This window comes from Phasianus colchicus, chromosome 36, assembly GCF_987193195.1.
Source record: "Phasianus colchicus chromosome 36, bPhaCol1.hap1.1, whole genome shotgun sequence".
Classification (NCBI taxonomy): Eukaryota; Metazoa; Chordata; class Aves; order Galliformes; family Phasianidae; genus Phasianus; species Phasianus colchicus.
This window is the reverse complement of record NC_143471.1, coordinates 1,589,735-1,610,142: the sequence shown is the minus strand read 5'-3', so window position 1 is coordinate 1,610,142 and position 20,408 is coordinate 1,589,735. Positions and strand designations below refer to the sequence as shown.

The following is a 20,408-nucleotide window of genomic DNA, read 5'->3' as shown; positions in this document are numbered from 1 at the left end:
ACCGGAGCGCGATGGCGGCTCCGGGCCCCGTTGGGGCCGGGCCTGGGGGTCCCGGGGGGGGGAATTCGGGGAACGGAGGCCCCCCCGAGCTGCACCCCCGTACCGGGAGGCTCGTGGCTTTGGCCCCAGGCGGGCGGAGCGCCGCGAGGGCTCAACCAGGCCAAGAATTCAATCACGGGTTGGTGCTGAGCAGGAGGCCGCTGGTGCCGGGCCGAGTCTTCTGTGTCCGCATTGACCGCAAGGTGGGTGGGGGGGAGGAATTGGGGGGGGGTGTCTGAGGGGAATCGGGGGGGTCTGAGGGGAATTGGGGCAGGGGGAGGGGGATGGGGGGGGAGATGGGGGGGGTTAGGGGCAATGGGGGGGGATTGGGGGTCTGGGAAGGGATTGGGAGAGGGGGAGGGGGCTGTAGGGAGATTGGGGGCAATGGGGGGGGGATTGGGAGGTCTGGGAGGGGATTGGGAGAGGTGGAGGGGGCTGTAGGGGGATGGGGGGGAGATGGGGGGCAATGGTGGGGATTGGGGGGTCTGGGAAGGGATTGGGAGAGGGGGAGGGGGCTGTAGAGGGATGAGGGGGGGCTTGTGGGCAATGGGGGGGGGGATTGGGGGTCTGGGATGGGATTGGGAGAGGGGGCTGTAGGGGGATTGGGGGTGGAGATGGGGGGGATTGGGGGCAATGGGGGGGGATTGGGGGGTCTGGGATGGGACTGGGAGAGGGGAAGGGGGCTGTAGGGGGAGGAGGGGGAGATGGGGGGGTTTGGGGCAATGAGGGGGAGTTGGAGGGTCTTGGAGGCACTGGGTTGGTGTGGGAGAGGGAATTGAAGGCGTGAGGAGGAATTGGGGCATGGGGATGGGGCTGTAAGGTGATGGGGGGGGGATTGGGGGCAGTGGGGGGGATTTGGGGGTCTGGGCGGGGAAATTGTTGGGTATGGGGGGGAGTTGGGGCATGGGGAGGGGGCTGTAGGGTGATGGGGGGAAGATGAGAAGGATTGGAGGCAATGCAGGGAATTGGGGTGTCTGGGGGGGGATTGGGGGAGGGGGCTGTAAGGGATGGGGTCAGTGGGTGCAATGGGGGGAAAATTGTTGGGTCAGAGGGGGAATTGGGGCATGGTGAGGGGGCTGTAAGGGAATGGGGGGGATTGGGGGCAGTGTGGGGGATTGGGGGTTCTAGGAGGAGAAATTGTTGGGTCTGGGGGGGAGTTGGGGCACAGGGAGGGGGCTGTAGGAGAGATGGGGGGGATTGAGGGCACTGGGAGAGGGAACTGGGGGTCTGGTAGGGGATTGGGACAGGGGAAGGGAAATGGGGAGGGGGCTATAGGGTATTTTGGGGGGAGATGGGGATTTGGGGTGATGGGGGGGAATTGGAGGGTCTGGGTTAGTGTGGGAGGGGGAATTGGGGAGGTCTGGGGGGGATTGCGGCATGGGGAGGGGGCTGTAGGGTGATGGGGGGGAGGGGGATTGGGGGCACCGGGAGGGGGAGCTGGGGTGGAACTGGGGGAAATGAGATGGAACTGGGCTGGCATTGGGGAAACTGGGAAGGAACAGGGATGGAAATGGGATGGAAATGGGATGGAAATGGGATGGAAATGGGATGGAAATGGAGGAACTGGGATGAAAACTGGATCTTTAGGAAGGGGCTGGGGGTCTTTAGCAGGGGGGTGTGGGGTCCCTGGGAGCACTAGGAGGTACTGGGGACCCTGGGGGTACACGTACAGCCCCGTCACCTCCAGAATTTGGGGTGAATTTCCCTTTTTTAGGTGAACTCATGGAGCGGCTCCATCGAGGTGGGGGTGACAGCTCAGGATCCCTCCAGCCTGGAGTTTCCCAGCAGTGCCACGGGGCTGAGGGGGGGGTCCTGGGTTCTGTCGGGTCGCTCGGTGCTGCGGGACGGCCGTTCCCTCCGTGATGATTTTGGGCCAGACCTCGATGCCCTGAGCGAAGGGGACAGGGTGGGGGTCCAAGCTACGGCGGGGGGGGAGCTGCACCTCTGGGTCAATGGGAGAGACTATGGGGCGGCTGCCAGCGGGTTGCCCCAAAAAGTTTGGGCTGTGGTGGATCTGTATGGGAAGTGCACGCAGGTGACGGTGGTGGAGGAAGAGGGGGAGAATGGTGGTGGTGGTGCTGGTGGGGAGGGGGGGTCGGCGTTGCCCCCCGAAGAAGAGGAAGAGGAGGAGGAGGAGGAGGATGGAGAAGAGACGCCCGCGGCGGTGCTGGAGGGTGAGTGTGGGGTTTTAAGGTGGAGGAATGGAGATGTGAGGGGGTCTGGGGGGATTTGGGGGGTGGGGTGGGGTTTGGGGATGGTTGTAGGGGGGAGGAATGGGAGTTTGAGGGGTCTGGGGGGAGCTGAGGACATAGGAAGGGGTTGGGGGGGGAGGAATGGGAGATGTGAGGGGGTCTGGGGGATTTGGGGGGGGGGGAGTGTGGGGTTTGGGGATGGTTGTAGGGGGGAAGAATGGGAGATCTGGGGGGAGCTGGGGGTGTAGGGAGGGGTTTGGGGGGGAGGAATGGGAGATGTGAGGGGGTCTGGGGGATTTGGGGGGGGAGTGTGGGGTTTGGGGATGGTTGTAGGGGGAAGAATGGGAGATCTGGGGGGAGCTGGGGGTGTAGGGAGGGGTTTGGGGGGAGGAATGGGAGATGTGAGGGGGTCTGGGGGATTTGGGGGGGGAGTGTGGGGTTTGGGGATGGTTGTAGGGGGAAGAATGGGAGATCTGGGGGGAGCTGGGGGTGTAGGGAGGGGTTTGGGGGGAGGAATGGGAGATGTGAGGGGGTCTGGGGGATTTCGGGGGGGGAGTGTGGGGTTTGGGGATGGTTGTAGGGGGGAGGAATGGGAGATCTGGGGGGAGCTGGGGGTGTAGGGAGGGGTTTGGGGGGAGGAATGGGAGATGTGAGGGGGTCTGGGGGATTTGGGGGGGGAGTGTGGGGTTTGGGGATGGTTGTAGGGGGGAGAAATGGGAGTTTGAGGGGTCTGGGGGGAGCTGAGGACATAGGAAGGGGTTTGGGGGGGAGGAATGGGAGATGTGAGGGGGTCTGGGGGATTTGGGGGGGGAGTGTGGGGTTTGGGGATGGTTGTAGGGGGAAGAATGGGAGATCTGGGGGGAGCTGGGGGTGTAGGGAGGGGTTTGGGGGGAGGAATGGGAGATGTGAGGGGGTCTGGGGGATTTCGGGGGGGGAGTGTGGGGTTTGGGGATGGTTGTAGGGGGGAAGAATGGGAGATCTGGGGGGAGCTGGGGGTGTAGGGAGGGGTTTGGGGGGAGGAATGGGAGATGTGAGGGGGTCTGGGGGATTTGGGGGGCAGAGTGTGGGGTTTGGGGATGGTTGTAGGGGGGAGGAATGGGAGGTCTGAGGGGTCTGGGGGGAGCTGGGGTTGTGGGGAGGGGTTTGGGGGGAGTTGTGAGAGGGTCTGGGGGAAGCAGGGGGTATTTGGGGGTGTGGGTGGGGTTATGGAGGGAGTTGGGGGTGTGGGGAGGGGGAATTGGGGGTGTGGAGGTGGTTATGGGGGGATTTGGAATAGGGGGAGGGTGTATATAGGGGACTTGGTAACTTTAGGGTAAGGGAGGGGGTTGGAGCTGTTGGGGGTGTGGGAAGAAGGGATTTTGGGGGGATTTGGGGTGGGGGAGGAGATATGGGGGATTTGGGAAGCTTTGAGGTGTGGGGGGTTGGAGGCATGGAGGGGGTTATGGGGGAAGTGAGGATTTGTGGGGGTTAGCAGGGGATTTTGGGGGGGTTTAGAGGGTGGGCAGGGGAATTTGGGGTATGGGGAAAGGGCTGTGGTGGTTTGGAGGGGATTTGGGGTACAGGGTGGGAGCAGTGAGGTGGGTACTGGGGGTATATGGGGGGAGGTTTGGGGTGTGGAAAAAGGGCTACTGGGGGGACGAGGGGGAGATGTGGGGGGGTTTGGGGGGATGTGGGCTGCAGGGAGGGGGTTATTGTGGGCTGTATGGGGGGGCTTGGGGGGAATAGAAGGGGATATGAGGGGATTTTAGAGGTGTTTGGGGTGTGGGAAATGGGTTTGGGGGGTTGGAAGGGGTGTGGGGGGGGGATTTGGAGTATGGGGGGGTACTGAAGGGATGAGCAGCGCTTGTTGTGCCCCCCCCAGCATTGCCCCCACCAGCCCCAGCCTCCCCCCACCCCCAGTCCCGCCCAGAGCAGTTCCCAGACAACCTGGAGACCCCCGAGGGTGAGTGGGGCGGGGGTCTGAATGGGGGAGACTGGTGGTGGGCGGGGCTTAACTGTTTTGTGGGCGTGGCTTGCCTCAAGGGGCGTGGCCAATGCTGCGATATGAGTTGGTGTCAGTCCGGTGGGCGGGGTTTAGTGGTGTGGGTGGAGCCTAACCTCCAATGTGGGTGGGGCCAAACGCGAGGGGCGGGGCTTCTGCTGCTTCCAATGGAGTGAATGAATTCTGGGAATGAATGAACGACGCTTTGTTTGGAAGAATGAATGGATGAAAGTATTTCTGGGTGGGAGGGGCTTAATGCTATGGGCGGGGCCTGCTCTATAGGGGGCGTGTCCAGCCCATCAGGTGGGCGTGTCCAAAGTGAAAGGGGCGGGGCTTCCACTGCCCCCAGCCCTACAATTGAATGAATGAATGAACAGTGAATGAATGAAACCTTTGATGAATTAATGACCAAGTGGAAGGTTGGGCTGGGGGTAGGGCCTGCTCTAAAGGGGGCGTGGCCATCCCCCATGTGGGCGTGGCCAGACTCGGTGGGTGGAGCCTCCACCCCCACGCAGTGGGCAGGCTGAAGCCCCTCTCTCATTTCGTGTGTCCTGTTGGATGTGTGTTGAAGGAAGGGGGGGGGGTCTCACGTATCCCCCTCCTTCGACCTTCCTCCCCCCCCTCCTTTCACCTCCCCCTCCCCATTAGGTGCAGCGTGGACGGGGCCGGGTGTGGGGCCGTCCAACGAAGCGCTGCTGTTCCATGAGAAGTGTGGGGCCCTCATCAAACTGAGCAATGGACACAAGACAGCCGAGCGCCGGCGCCCGCTCGATGAGTTCAACAACGGCGTGGTGCTGACCAACAGGCCTCTGCGTGATGGGGAGATGTTTGAGGTAGGCTTTGAGGGGAGTCCTGGGGCTTTTAGGAGGGAATTTGAAGTCCTAGGGAACGACTGGAAGGGATTCTAGGGGTCCTGGTGGGTATTTGGGGTGACCTAAATGGTGACTGGGGGGTCCTGGAGGGCATTTAGGGGATTTTGGAGGGAATTGAGGGGCATCTGGGAGGTCCTAGAGAAGAACTTGGGGGATCCAAGAGGGATCTTGGAAGTCCTGAAAGGTATATACTTAAAAAGGGAGGTCGTGAAGGGTATTTAGGGGGTGCTGGAGAGAGATTAGGGGATCCTAGGGGGGATTGAGGGGCATTAGGAGGCCCAGGGGGGGAATTAGGAAAATGTTATGGGTGTCCTGGAGACCCTTCAGGATGTCCTGGGGGGGGATTTGGGAGCCTTACAGAGCAACTGGGAGGATTGTGGAGTCCTGGAGGGCGTCTCTGGGGTCGAGGGGGGAATTGGGAGTCCTAGGGAATAACTGGGGGGGTCCTGGAGGGTATTTGGGGGGGTCCTAGGGGGAATTGAGGGGCATCAAGAGGTCCTGGAGAGTAATTAGAGAGATCCTAAGAGTGTCCTGGAGGTCCTGAAGAGCATTTAGGGGGTTCTGAATGGTAACTCGGGGGTCCTGGTGGTCCTGGAGAGTGTTTACAGGATCCTAGGAGGAACTGAGGGATATTTGGCAGATATTAGAGGGGAACTAGGGGGGGTCCTGGGAGTCCTAGGGAGTTATTGAGGGGTCCTGAATAGCTTTTAGGGGATCCTAGGGGGTTATTGAGGAGCATCTAGGAGGTCCTGGAGGGGGACTGGGGGGATTTTAAGAGGTCCGGGGGGTCCTAGAGAGAACTGAGCTGATCCTGGGGGGTCCAAGGGGGGACCCTAAGGAAACCAGGTGGGGGCCATGGGGTATTTGGGGTGGGGGGTCCCAACGCTGCCCCCCACCTCCCCCCTCAGATCCGCATCGACAAACTGGTGGACAAGTGGTCCGGCTCCATCGAGATCGGGGTGACAGCACACAACCCCAACAGCCTGGAGTATCCTGCCACCATGACCAACCTTCGCTCTGGTGGGTGCCCTCCTTTAATTAACACCTCCATGGCTAATTAACGACCCCCCCCACACACACACTCCTAATTAACAGTTGCTCCCTCCTCAAATTAGGCACCATCATGATGAGTGGTTGTGGGATCCTCACCAACGGCAAAGGGACGCGGCGCGAGTACTGCGAGTTCAGCCTGGATGAGCTGCAGGTGCCCCCCCTGCACCCCTCACATTTTGGAAGGGGGGGGTCCCCAATATCCCTCCCACCCCTATGTACACAAGGAAGGACAGTGTGATACTCCCAGCCCCCAAATCCCCCCCTTGTGGCCTTTGGGGGCATGAAATCCTTCTTAGCCCCAACCCTCCCCTACCCCCAAATCATTTCAGGAACCCCCATATTTGCCCCCTCCCACCTCAACTGGTTTCCCAGTTTTGGGAAGGTGGGGGCTGCAATTGCTCCCCCGGAATCCTTTAGTATCTACATAGGGGTGCCCAAATCTCCCCAGGACTTCAAATTATGGGGCAACCCCCAAATCGCCTCCCCCCAGGACCCCCATCCCCTCCTTAAACCCATCTCATCTCAGGGGAAGGGCCCCAAATATCCCCACGTTTTTCCCTAAACCCCTCCAGCCCCGTTGTGGGGAGGGGGTTGGGAGGAACCCAAACACCTCTGGGACCACCTTAAGGATTTGGGGGGGGGGTCTCGGGTCCCTCCATGTGTCTCTGTCCCCCCTCCCCAGGAAGGGGACCACATTGGGTTGACGAGGAAAGCCAACAACGCTCTGCATTTCTACATCAACGGAGTCGATCAAGGTGGGGACATTTTGGGGGGGGGGGGGGACATCAGTGGGGGTGTGGGGACAGTGGGGGGGAGGGGGACACCAGTGGGGGCGTGGGGGACAACGAGAGGACTTGGAGGATCAGAGACACTGGGAGCTTGGTGGGATTTATGAAGGTGGGGACATGGGGGGACCAGGGTCACGTGGAGATGTTGGAATGAGGATGTGGGGACATCAGGGGTGTGGGGACACAATGGGACACAATGGGACACTGAGGGGCTGTGAGGAGGACATCAGGGTCACCGTGGGCATCGTCCCCATTCATGGTGGTCTCTGTGTCAGCTCTGGTTGAGTGGGAGGTGACACGAGTGTCCCACTGATGTCCCCCACTTTTTGGTGTTCCCTGTGTCGGCACCACTTGTCCCCATGGGTGACGTCCCCATCCTCATGGTGACACCCATGTCAACGTGCCATGAGTGGGAGGGGACCCTGGGTGATGTCCCCAAAGTCAACATCCCTTGATTGAGAGGGAACAAAGCTGTCCCTGTGGTGACCATGGGTGACATCCCCATCCTTTTGGTGTCCCCAACGTCAACACCACTCAACCAGGAGGGGACACAGATGTCTCCATGATGGCCATGATGTCCCCATCCTCTTGGTGTCCTCCCTGTCAACGTGACTTGGGGGGAAGCATGGGGGTCCCTGGGTGATGTCCCCATCCTTGTGACATCCCTGAAGTGATTGGGAGGGGACAGAGTTGTCCCTGTGATGGGCAATGAGTGACATCCCCATCCTTTTGATGTCCCCAACGTTGACACCACTCAACCAGGAGGGGACACAGATGTCTCCATGATGTCCCCATCCTCTTGGTGTCCTCCATGTCAACGTGACTTGGGGGGAAGCATGGGGGTCCCTGGGTGATGTCCCCATCCTTGTGACATCCCTGAAGTGACAGGAGGTGACAGAGTTGTCCCTCTGATGGGCCACGGGTGACATCCCCATCCTCTTGGTGTCCCCTGTGTCAACACCACCTGATTGTGAAGAAATCTGAACATCACTAGGGTGACTGCTGGGGAACGTCTTGCCCTGGGGTTTGCCTTGGGGACCCTACAGGTGACCCCAACCCCCCACCCTGTCCCTTTTGCTGTCCCCAGGGGTGGCCACGACGCTGACCCCACTGGTGGTGTACGGGGTGGTGGATCTGTACGGCATGGCAGTGAAGGTGACCATCGTCCACACGCACAACGCCAGCGACCGCCTGCGCCGCACCAACGCCATCCTGCGGGCCCTGTCCCCTCCTTGTCCCCCCCAGCAGACCCCCGCCACTTCCGGACCCCCCCTGACCCCTCCCGTCCCCCGTCTGCAGTTTCATCCCAACTGTGGGCAGAAGGCAGCTGTGGTCAATGAAGGCAGGACGGCGCTGCGGCCGCAGTGAGTGGCATGGGGACGTTGGGGTGGGTGGGAGGTGGGGGCCTTGGGGGTGGGGGGGGGGGACGTTGGAGGGTCGTGGAGGAGTGGGGGTGGGAGATGGGGGGGGACCTGGGGATGCTGTGAGGACGTTAGGAGGATATGGGGACAACTTAAGGATGGTGGGATGAGGTGGAGACGTTGAGGAGGTGGGGGGAGATAGGAGACATTGGGGGGCGTGAGGATGGGGGGGGGGGCTTGGGGACATTGAGGGGAATAGGGGACATGGGGACACTGTAAGGACGCTGGGGTGATATGGGGACGGTGGGGCCTCGTAAGGACATTATAGGAACACTGGGGTGATATTGGGGTATGGGGGGACATGGGGGGGCACTGGGATATACTAGGGGGTGCAGTGGGGGGTATGGGCAGTGGGGACATCACAAGGACATTATGGGGACATGGGGGGTGTTGGGGTGTGTGGGGACATCATAAGGACATTATGGGGACGTGGGGGGGTATTGGGGTGTGTGGGGACATCACAAGGACATTATGGGCACATGGGGGGTATTGGGGTGTGTGGGGACATCATAAGGACATTATGGGGACGTGGGGGGTATTGGGGTGTGTGGGGACATCGCAAGGACATTATGGGCACATGGGGGGTATTGGGGTGTGTGGGGACATCACAAGGACATTATGGGCACATGGGGGGTATTGGGGTGTGTGGGGACATCATAAGGACATTATGGGCACATGGGGGGGTATTGGGGTGTGTGGGGACATAACAAGGACATTATGGGGACATAGGGGGTATTGGGGTGTGTGGGGACATCATAAGGACATTATGGGGACATGGGGGGGTATTGGGGTGTGCGGGGACATGGGGGGGCATTGAGATACATTAGGGGATGCAGTGGGGGGTGTGGGGCAGTGGGGACGTCATAAGGACATTATGGGGACACTGGGGTGATATTGGGATATTAGGGGGTGCACAGGTGAGTGTGGGGACATGGAGGGATTTGGGGACATGGGGACACAGAAGGACACAGTGACCCTGGGGGCGCAGATGACTCTGGGGCTCGTGGGGTCACACTGTCCTCCTCCACCACGCTGTCCCCATGTCCCCATCCCCACATGCCAATGGTTTCCCAGTGATGTCCCCATGGTGTCCCCATGTCCTCTTGATGTCCCCATGTCCCTGTCCCAGCATTCCAGAGATGTCTCTATGATATTTCCATTCTCATATCACCATGATGTCCCCACGGTGTTTGTATGATGTCCCCATCCCCACATCCCAGTGGTGTCCCTATGACATCCCCCTACCCATATGTCCCCACGGTGTCCCCATGATGTCCCCATGCCCTCCTTGTGTCCCATTGCCCCCATCCCTCAATGGTGTCCCTATGACATCCCCCTACCCATATGTCCCCACAATGTCCCCATGATGTCCCCATGCCCTCCTCGTGTCCCATTGCCCCCATCCCCACATCCCAGTGGTGTCCCTATGACATGCCCCTACCCATACGTCCCCACGGTGTCCATATGATGTCCCCATGCCCTCCTCGTGTCCCATTGCCCCCATCCCCACGTCCCAATGGCGTCCCCATGGCGTCCCCATGCCCTTCTCGTGTCCCATTGCCCCCATCCCCACGTCCCAATGGTGTCCCCATGATGTCCCCATGCCCTCCTCATGTCCCATTGCCCCCATCCCCACATCCCAGTGGTGTCCCTATGACATCCCCCTACCCATACGTCCCCACGGTGTCCATATGATGTCCCCATGCCCTCCTTGTGTCCCATTGCCCCCATCCCTCAATGGTGTCCCTATGACATCCCCCTACCCATATGTCCCCACGGTGTCCGTATGATGTCCCCATGCCCTCCTCGTGTCCCATTGCCCCCATCCCCACATCCCAATGGTGTCCCTATGACATCCCCCCTACCCATATGTCCCCACGGTGTCCATATGATGTCCCCATGTCCTTCTCATGTCCCATTGCCCCCATCCCTCAATGGTGTCCCTATGACATCCCCCTACCCATATGTCCCCACGGTGTCCATATCATGTCCCCATGCCCTCCTCGTGTCCCATTGCCCCCATCCCCATCTCCCAATGGCGTCCCCATGGCGTCCCCATGCCCTCCTCGTGTCCCATTGCCCCCATCCCCATCTCCCAATGGTGTCCCCATGATGTCCCCATGCCTTCCTCGTGTCCCGTTGCCCCCATCCCCACGTCCCAATGGCGTCCCCATGGCGTCCCCATGCCCTCCTCGTGTCCCATTGCCCCCATCCCCATCTCCCAGTGGTGTCCCCACGATGTCCCCATGCCCTCCTCGTGTCCCATTGCCCCCATCCCCACATCCCAATGGTGTCCCTATGACATGCCCCTACCCATACGTCCCCACGGTGTCCATATGATGTCCCCATGCCCTCCTCGTGTCCCATTGCCCCCATCCCTCAATGGTGTCCCTATGACATCCCCCTACCCATACGTCCCCACGGTGTCCATATGATGTCCCCATGCCCTCCTCGTGTCCCATTGCCCCCATCCCCATGTCCCAATGGTGTCCCCATGGCGTCCCCATGATGTCCCCATGCCCTCCTCGTGTCCCATTGCCCCCATCCCCACATCCCAATGGCTTCCCAATGGTGTCCCCACAATGTCCCCATGCCTTCCTTGTGTCCCATTGCCCCCATCCCCACATCCCAATGGTGTCCCTATGACATCCGCCCTACCCATATGTCCCCACGGTGTCCATATCATGTCCCCATGCCCTCCTCGTGTCCCATTGCCCCCATCCCCACGTCCCAATGGTGTCCCCATGATGTCCCCATGCCCTCCTCGTGTCCCATTGCCCCCATCCCCATCTCCCAATGGTGTCCCCATGATGTCCCCATGCCTTCCTCGTGTCCCGTTGCCCCCATCCCCACGTCCCAATGGCGTCCCCATGGCGTCCCCATGCCCTCCTCGTGTCCCATTGCCCCCATCCCCATCTCCCAGTGGTGTCCCCACGATGTCCCCATGCCCTCCTCGTGTCCCGTTGCCCCCATCCCCACATCCCAATGGTGTCCCTATGACATCCCCCCTACCCATATGTCCCCACAGTGTCCCCACGATGTCTCCACGCCCTCCTCGTGTCCCATTGCCCCCATCCCCACATCCCAGTGGTGTCCCCATGATGTCCCCATGCCCTCCTCGTGTCCCATTGCCCCCATCCCCACGTCCCAATGGCGTCCCCATGGCGTCCCCATGGCGTCCCCATGCCCTCCTCGTGTCCCATTGCCCCCATCCCCACGTACCGACGGCTTCCCAGTGCCGTCCCCATGACATCCCCGCGATGTCCCTGTACCCACGTCCCCACAACGTCCCCACAACGTCCCCACGTCCGTCCCCCAGCGCCACGGATGACTTCAACCACGGCGTGGTGCTGAGCGCGCGGGCGCTGCGGGACAACGAGCTGTTCCAGGTGCGAATCGACAAGATGGTGGACAAGTGGGCGGGCTCCATCGAGATCGGGGTCACCACCCACAGCCCTGCACACCTCCAGCTGCCCTCCACCATGACCAACCTGCGCTCCGGTGCGTCCCAACGTCTCCGTGGGGGTCCCCAATGTCCTTACGGGGTCTTTTCGGCGTCCCCGTTGGGTCAACCACATCTTGATGGTGCCTTATGGTGACCATGTGGGGTCCCCCTAGGTCCATAGGGTGTTTCCGAGGGGTCCCCGAGGTCTTTCATGTGTCCCCAAGGGGTCCTAATGGGGTCCCCAACAGCCCGATGGTGTCCATGTGAGGTGTCCATTGAACGTCCCACCTCCTTATGGTGTCCTTGTTGGGTCTCCAATGTCCTCATGGTGTCCCTGCTGGGACTCCCAGTGTCCTCATGGTGTCCCCATGGGGTCCCTAAGTGGCCTCTGGTGTCCCTGTGGGTTTCCAATGTCCCTGTTGTGTCCTTATGGTCTTCCATGTCCTTATGAGGTCCCCACGGGATCCTTGTGTCCCCAACGTCCCTATGGTGTCCCCATTGGGTCTGCTATGTCCCTGTGGCGTTCCCATTGGGTGTCCCCTGTCCTTATTGTGTCCCTGTTGGGTCTCCAGTGTCCTTATGGTGTCCCCATGGGGCCTCCCAGATCCATAGGATGTCACCAGGGAGCGTCCACTGACCCCATGGAGACCCCAACTGTGCTGTGGTGTCTTTATGGTGTCCCTGTTGGGACCCCCAGTGTCTTTATGGTGTCCCCATGGGGGTCCCCAAGTGACCCCTGGTGTCCCTGTTGGGACAGGGTCTCCAATGTCCCTGTGACGTCTTTATGGTGTCCCTGTTGGGTCTTCCACGTCCTTATGAGGTCCCCAAGGGATCCATATGGTGTCCCCATTGGGTCTGCCATGTCCCTTTGACGTCCCCATGGGGTGTCCCCTGTCCTTATGATGTCCCTGTTGGGTCTCCAGTGTCCTTACGGTGTCCCCAAGGGACCTCCCAGATCTTTAGGATGTTCCCAGGGGGTCTCCAGTGACCCCATAGAGACCCCAACTGTGCTGTGGTGTCCCTGTTGGGTCTCCCGGTGTCCTTCTGGTGTCCCCATGGGGTCCCCAGGTGGCCTCTGGTGTCCCTGTGGGGTCTCCAATGTCCCTATTGCGTCCTTATGGTGTCCTCATTGAGTCTTCCACGTCCTTATGAAGTCCCCAACATCCCTATGGTGTCCCCATTGGGTCTGCCATGTCCCTGTGGCGTCCCCATTGGGTGTCCCCTGTCCTCATGATGTCCCTGTTGGGTCTCCAGTGTCCTTATGGTGTCCCCAAGGGACCTCCCAGATCTTTAGGATGTTCCCAGGGGGTCTCCAGTGACCCCATAGAGACCCCAACTGTGCTGTGGTGTCCCTGTTGGGTCTCCCGGTGTCCTTCTGGTGTCCCCATGGGGTCCCCAGGTGGCCTCTGGTGTCCCTGTGGGGTCTCCAATGTCCCTATTGCGTCCTTATGGTGTCCTCATTGAGTCTTCCACGTCCTTATGAAGTCCCCAACATCCCTATGGTGTCCCCATTGGGTCTGCCATGTCCCTGTGGCGTCCCCATTGGGTGTCCCCTGTCCTCATGATGTCCCTGTTGGGTCTCCAGTGTCCTTATGGTGTCCCCAAGGGACCTCCCAGATCTTTAGGATGTTCCCAGGGGGTCTCCAGTGACCCCATAGAGACCCCAACTGTGCTGTGGTGTCCCTGTTGGGTCTCCCAGTGTCCTTCTGGGGTCCCCATGGGGTCCCCAAGTGGCCTCCGGTGTCCCTGTGGGGTCTCCAATGTCCCTATTGCGTCCTTATGGTGTCCTCATTGAGTCTTCCACGTCCTTATGAGGTCCCCAACATCCCTATGGTGTCCCCATTGGGTCTGCCATGTTCCTATGGTGTCCCCATTGGGTGTCCCCTGTCCTTATGATGTCCCCGTTGGGTCCCCAGTACCCTTACGATGTCCCCAAAGTCCCTGAGACGTCCCCATGACGTCCCTGCTGTCCTTACGATGTATCCGCCGGGTCCCCAACACCCTTATGGCATCTGACGGCGTCCCCGATGTCCCCAACGCCTCCCTGATGTCCCCCTGCTGTCCCCAGGCACGTGGATGATGACAGGCAATGGGGTGATGCACAACGGGACCACCGTCCTCGATGAGTACGGCCACAACCTGGACCGGCTGAAGGTGGGACCCCCCTGGTGGCATCTCACGGGGGTGACAGCGTGTGACACTGCGGGTGGTGGCATCCCTTGGGGGGTGGGGGCGTTGGGGAAGTGACATCTCAGGGTGGTGATGTTTGAGGTGGTGACACCTGGGGAGGTGACGTCCCAAAGGGTGACGCTTGGGGAGGTGACACTTGGGGAAGTGACCTCAAATAGGAGGGATGCTTGGTGGGGTGACATCCCATGGGAATGGCGTTTGGGGAGGTGACATCTCATGAGGGTGACACTTGGGGAGATGGCCCTTGGGGAGGTGACATCCCACAGTGGTGACACTTGGGGAGGTGACATCCCACGGGAATGAATCTTGGGGTGGTGACACCTGAGGAGATGACGTCCCACAGTGGTGACACTTAGGGAGGTGACATCTCATGAGGGTGACACTTGGGAAGGTGACACCTGGGGAGGTGACATCCCACAGTGGTGACACTTGGGGAGGTGACTTGTAGTGGGAATGACACTTGGGGAGATGATGTCCCACAGCGCTGACACTTAGGGAGGTGACACCAGGGGAGGTGACATCCCACAGAAGTGACATTTGAGGGGGTGACATCCCATGGGAATGACACTTGGGGAGGTGATGTCCCACGAGGGTGACACCTGGGGAGGTGACATCCCACAGGGGTGACTCTTGGGGAGATGATGTCACCTCCACTTGGGGAGGTGACATCCCACAGGAGTGACATTTGAGGAGGTGACATCCCATGGGAACAACACTTGGGGAGGTGACAAATGGGGAGGTGATGTCCTACAAGGGTGACACCTGGGAGAGGTGACATCCCATGGGAATCACACTTAGGGAGGTGACACTTGGGGAAGTGACCTCCCACAGGGGTACGCTTGGGGAGGTGACACTTGAGGAGGTGGTGTCCCATGGGAATGACATTTGGGGAGGTGACACTTGGGAAGGTAACGTCCCACAGGGGTGACACTTGGGGAGGTGACATCCCACAGGAATGACACTTGGGGAGGTGACACTTGGGGAGATGATGTCTCCCAGGGGTGGCACTTGGGGAGGTGACACCTGGGGAGGTGACATCCCATGGGAATGATGCTTGGGGAGGTGACAGTTGGGGAGGTGATGTCCTACGAGGGTGACACTTGGGAAGGTAACGTCCCACAGGGGTGACACCAGGGGAGGTGACATCCCATGGGAATGACACTTGGGGAGGTGACACTTGGGGAGATGATGTCTCCTAGGGGTGACACTTGGGGAGGTGACATCCCACAGGAATGACGCTTGGGAAGGTGACACTTGGGGAGGTGACATCCCATGGGAATGATGCTTGGGGGGGGTGACGTTTGGGGAGGTGACACTTGGGGAGATGATGTCTCCCAGGGGTGACACTTGGGAAGGTGACACTTGGGGAGGTGACATCCCATGGGACTGACAGCTGGGGAGGTGACACTTGGGAAGGTGATGTCCCATGAGGATGACACCTGGGGAGGTGGCACTTGTGGAGGTGGTCCTGGTGGGAGTTGCCCTGTGGGGACGTGCCATCTCATGGAGGGGTGACTCACGGAGGGGTGGCCCGTGCAGGGTGACACGGTGTTGTCCCCAGGCAGGTGACACGGTGGGGGTGGTGCGGCGGGACGATGGCACCCTGCACTTCTTTGTCAACGGCGCTGCACAGGGCCCTGCAGCCTGGAATGTGCCCCCAAATGTCTACGCTGTAGTCGACCTCTATGGGCAGGCAGCTCAGGCCACCATCGTGGAGGACGGTGGTGAGGGATGGGGACACGGGGGGACATTGGGGGACATCAGGGGAGGTGGGTTAGTGGGATGTGGGGATGTGAAGATGAGGGCGTGGGGTGTCCAAAACCGTGGGGGTTTGGGGACCTCAGAACGAAGGGTGTGGGGACATGAGGATGAGGATTTGGGGGCAGTGGGGCATGGGGGTGAAAGTTTGGGGACACTGGGATGAAAATTTGGGGTCATGGGGATATCAGGGTGAGGGTTTGGAGAGCCTGGATTGAGGTTTTGGGGGGGCTTGAGGACATTGGGGCGAGGATTTGGGGACGTGGGAACATTGGGGTGGGGGTTTGGGGGACGTCAAATCAAGAGCATGGGGACCTGAGGATGAGGATTTGGGGCCGTGGAGTATTGGGATGAAGGTTTGGGGACATGAGGGTGAGGAATTGGGGCCGTTGGATCAAGGTTTTGGGGTTGTGGGAACACAAAGATGAGGATTTGGGGACATTGGGGTGAGAGTTCGGGGGAGGTGGGGACATCAGGGTGAGGTTCTGGGGACATAGGGGTGGGGGGTATGGGGACCTCAGAGCAAGGATATGGGGACATGAGGATTTGGAGGCAGTGGGGCATTGGGGTGAAGGTTTGGGGACACTGGGGTGAAAATTTGGGGTCTTGGGGATATTAGGGTGAGGATTTGGGGAGCCTGGCTCAAGTTTTAGGGGGGTGGGGGAGGCATGAGGACATTGGGGCGAGGGTTTGGGGACGTGGGAACATTGGGGTGGGGGTTTGGGGACGTCAAATCAAGAGCATGGGGACCTGAGGATGAGGATTTGGGGGCAGTGGGGTATTGGGGTGAGGGTTTGGGGACATTGGGGGAGGGTTTGGGGGGCATGGGAATGGGAAATGGGGACATTGGGGTGAGGATTTGGGGGAATGGGGAGATTGAGAGGAAGGTTTTGTGGATTTGGGGACATCAGGGTGAGGGTTTGGGGGGCATGGGGATGGGAAATGGGGACATTGGGATGTAGGGGTGGGGGCTTGGGGACATGGGGACATTGGGGTGAGGATTTGGGGCATTGGATCAAGGTTTTGGTGGGCATGGCAGCACAAAGATGAGGATTTGGGGACATGGAGGTGGGGGGTTGGTGCGTGTCAGACATTGGGGTGAAGGATTTGGGGGCGTTGGATCGAGGTTTTGGTGGGCAGCACGAAGATGAGGATTTGGGGACATCGAGGTGGGAGGTGGGGGGGGGACATTGGATGAGGATTTGGGGACGTTGGATCAAGATTTTAGGGGACGTGGGGCCAAAATAGGCGAGGCTTTGGGAACATTGGGATGGCGGTTTGGGGACAGTGGATCGAGATTTTGGGGAACGTGGGGACATGATGAGGACGTGGGGACGTAATGGGGGGCCCTGACCCCGTCCCCCCTCCCCAGAGCTGCCACCAGAGCTGTCCCCAGGGGGGTCTCCTCTGTCCCCTCCGGTGCCATCCCCCGGGGGGGGCTCGGAGCTGCGTTTCCATCGACGCCACGGGGCCAACGCTCTGCTGACCAACGGTGGCCGCACGGCGCTGCGCCAGAACTGCCGCGCCGAGTTCAACGACGCCATCGTGGTCTCCAACAGGTCGGTACCCCATAATCCGGGGCTAAAAAACCCCTAATCTGGGTCTGGGAGCCTGTAATCTGAGCCTACGTACCATCATCTTAATGTAAAAACCCCTAATCTGGGGGTGGCACCCTGTAATCTGAGCCTGTATACCATCATCTTAATGTAAAATCCCGTTATCTGGGGCTGGGACCTCATAATCTGAGCCTACATAGGATTATTTTAGTGTAAATACCCATAATCTGGGTCTGGGAGCCTGTAATCTGAGCCTAGGTACCATCATCTTAATGTAAACCCCGTTATCTGGGGGTGGGACCTCATAATCTGAGCCTACATAGGATTATCTTAGTGTAAATACCCATAATCTGGGTCTGGGAGCCTGTAATCTGAGCCTATGTACCATCATCTTAATGTAAACCCCGTTATCTGGGGCTGGGACCTCATAATCTCAGCCTACATAGGATTATTTTAGTGTAAATACCCATAATCTGGGTCTGGGAGCCTGTAATCTGAGCCTAGGTACCATCATCTTAATGTAAACCCCGTTATCTGGGGCTGGGACCTCATAATCTGAGCCTACATAGGATTATTTTAGTGTAAATACCCATAATCTGGGTCTGGGAGCCTGTAATCTGAGCCTAGGTACCATCATCTTAATGTAAACCCCGTTATCTGGGGGTGGGACCCTATAATCTGATCTTACATAGAATTATCTTAGTGTAAATACCCATAATCTGGGTCTGGGAGCCCGTAATCTGAGCCTACATGCCATCATCTTAATGTAAAACCCTGTAATCTGAGGCTAAATCCCAGTAATCTGGTCCTAGGACCCCATAATCTGAGGCTAAATACCACCATTTTAATATGAATGCCTGTAATCTGCGGCTAAAACCCCCTAATCAGGGGCTGGGACCCTGTAATCTGAACCTATATACTCTCATCTTAATGTAAAATCCCCCAATCTGGGGCTAAAATCCCCTAATCTATGTCTGGGACCCCATAACATGAGCCTATGTACCATCATCTTAATGTAAAAACCCCTAATCTGGGGCTAAATTCCGGTAATCTGGTCCTAGGGCTCCATAATCTGAGGATAAATATCATCATCTTAACGTAAAACCCCCTAATCTGGGGCTGGCACCCCGTAATCTGAACCTACATACCATCATCTTAATGTAAAACCCCCTAATCTGGGGCTAAATCTCCATAATCTGATCCTAGGAGCCCATAATCTGAGCCAACATGCCATTATCTTAATGTAAATGCCTGTAACCGGGCTAAAACTGAATAATCTGATCCTAGGACCCCATAATCTGAGGCTAAATGCCATCATTTAACGTGAATGCCCATAATGTGGGGCTAAAATCCCCTAATCTGGATCTGAGACCCTGTAACATGAGTCTATGTAGAATTATCTTAATGTAAATGCCCATAATCTGAGGCTAAAATCCCCTAATCTGGGCTAGGAGCCTGTAATCTGGTCCTAGAACCCCATAATCTGAGGCTAAATATCATAATTTTAGTGTAAATGCCTGTAATCTGAGGTTAAAACCCCCTAATCTGGGACTGGGACCCCATAATCTGAGCCTAAATACCATCACCTTAATGGAAATGCCTGTAGTCAGGGGCTAAACCTCCAATCTGGAGCTAAAGCCCCCTAATCTGATCCTAGGACCCCATAATCTGAGCCTAAAGGTCATCATTTTAATGTAGACGCCTCTCATGCGGGGCTAAAACTCCTTAATCTGGGTTTTAAAACCCTAAGATAGGTCTAAAAACCCATATTGTCTGCCTAAATACCATCATCTTAACGTAAATGCCCGTAATCTGGGTCTAAAACTCCATAACCTGGGTTTTATAGCCCCTAATCTGGAGCTAAAAACCCCTAATCTGGGGCTAACCCCCCCCATTCTGTGCCTAAATACCATCATTTGAATGTAGATTCTCACAATATCAGTCTGAAACCCCCTAATCTGGAGCTAAAACCCCATATTCTGAGGCTGAGAACCCATGATCTGAGCCTATATTACCAAATTATTAATGTGAATGTCTGTAATCTGGATCTAAAACCCCATAATCTGATTCTGAGACCCCATAATCTAACCCTAAATGCTGTAATCTCAACCTAAAGCCTTTTAATTGGATTTTAAAATCATATAAACTGATCCTAAAATTTCATAATTTGACCCTAAACTCTGTAATTTGAGCCTAAGTGCTCATAATCTGACCCTGGGACCTTGTAACATGAACCTGGAGCCCGAAATCTGACCCTAAAACCATGTGAGCCTAAAAACCTGTAGTCTGAATATAAATGCCCGTAATCTGATCCCGAAATCCCGTAATCTGAATGTAAATATCTGTAATCTGTTCCTAGAGACCATAATCTGGCCTTGGCTGTCCATAATATGACCCTTAGTGCCCATAATCTGAACCTAAACTCCATAATGTGACTATGGGACTCCCATAATTTGCATTTAAACCTTGTAATCTGTCCCTAAATGCAGTAATCTGACCCTAAAACCCCATAATTTGATTTTAAATGTCCATAATTTGATTCTATGAATTTGTAACGTGATCCCAAACCCTGTAATTTGAAGCTAAATGCTTGTAATCTGATCCTAAGGGCAATATACGACTCTGGGATCATGTAATATGAACATCAGATTTGTAATCTGATCCTAAATCTTTTATCATTCGACCCCAAGTGTCGATAATCTGCCCCCAGGGCCTTGTAATCTTAATCTAAAGTCAGTAATCTGACGCTAAATGTCCATAGTCTGACCATAAATGTCCATAATCTGATCCTATGTCCTCATAATCTAACAATATGTCACCATAACGTGATACTTTGTCCCCATAATCTGATACTAAATCCTCATAATCTGACACTAAACTCCCGTAGTCTGAGTTTAATCTGATACTAAAACTCCATAATCTGATACTAAATCTCTATAGTCTGAGATAAACCTCCATAATCTGAGACTAAGGCCCTATAATCTCATATTTAACGCCCATAATATGACATAAAATTCCCGTAGTCTGACACTAAACCCCCATAATCTGATGCTAAACCCCCATAATCTGACACTAAACCTCTATAGTCTGAGACAAGCCTCCATAATCTGAGA

General features: G+C 57.4%; 1 protein-coding gene across 2 annotated transcripts in view; it reads left to right on the top strand.

Moving 5' to 3' along the window:
* Positions 1–20,408, top strand: part of NEURL4 (neuralized E3 ubiquitin protein ligase 4) — a 60,036-nt gene continuing 39,628 nt past the window's right edge. The window contains exons 1-13 of one of the 2 annotated variants that reach the window (XM_090129479.1): positions 1–242; positions 1,754–2,213; positions 4,093–4,173; positions 4,861–5,045; positions 5,993–6,104; positions 6,200–6,288; positions 6,820–6,892; positions 8,013–8,080; positions 8,225–8,289; positions 11,666–11,847; positions 13,860–13,945; positions 15,543–15,705; positions 17,112–17,298. In XM_090129479.1, coding sequence (XP_089985605.1) covers positions 12–242; positions 1,754–2,213; positions 4,093–4,173; positions 4,861–5,045; positions 5,993–6,104; positions 6,200–6,288; positions 6,820–6,892; positions 8,013–8,080; positions 8,225–8,289; positions 11,666–11,847; positions 13,860–13,945; positions 15,543–15,705; positions 17,112–17,298 — 1,982 coding nt within the window. In that variant the 5' untranslated portion in view covers positions 1–11. Of the gene's footprint in view, positions 243–1,753; positions 2,214–4,092; positions 4,174–4,860; positions 5,046–5,992; positions 6,105–6,199; positions 6,289–6,819; positions 6,893–8,012; positions 8,290–11,665; positions 11,848–13,859; positions 13,946–15,542; positions 15,706–17,111; positions 17,299–20,408 lie in introns of both variants that reach the window. The other variant, XM_090129478.1, reaches the window with a different exon arrangement.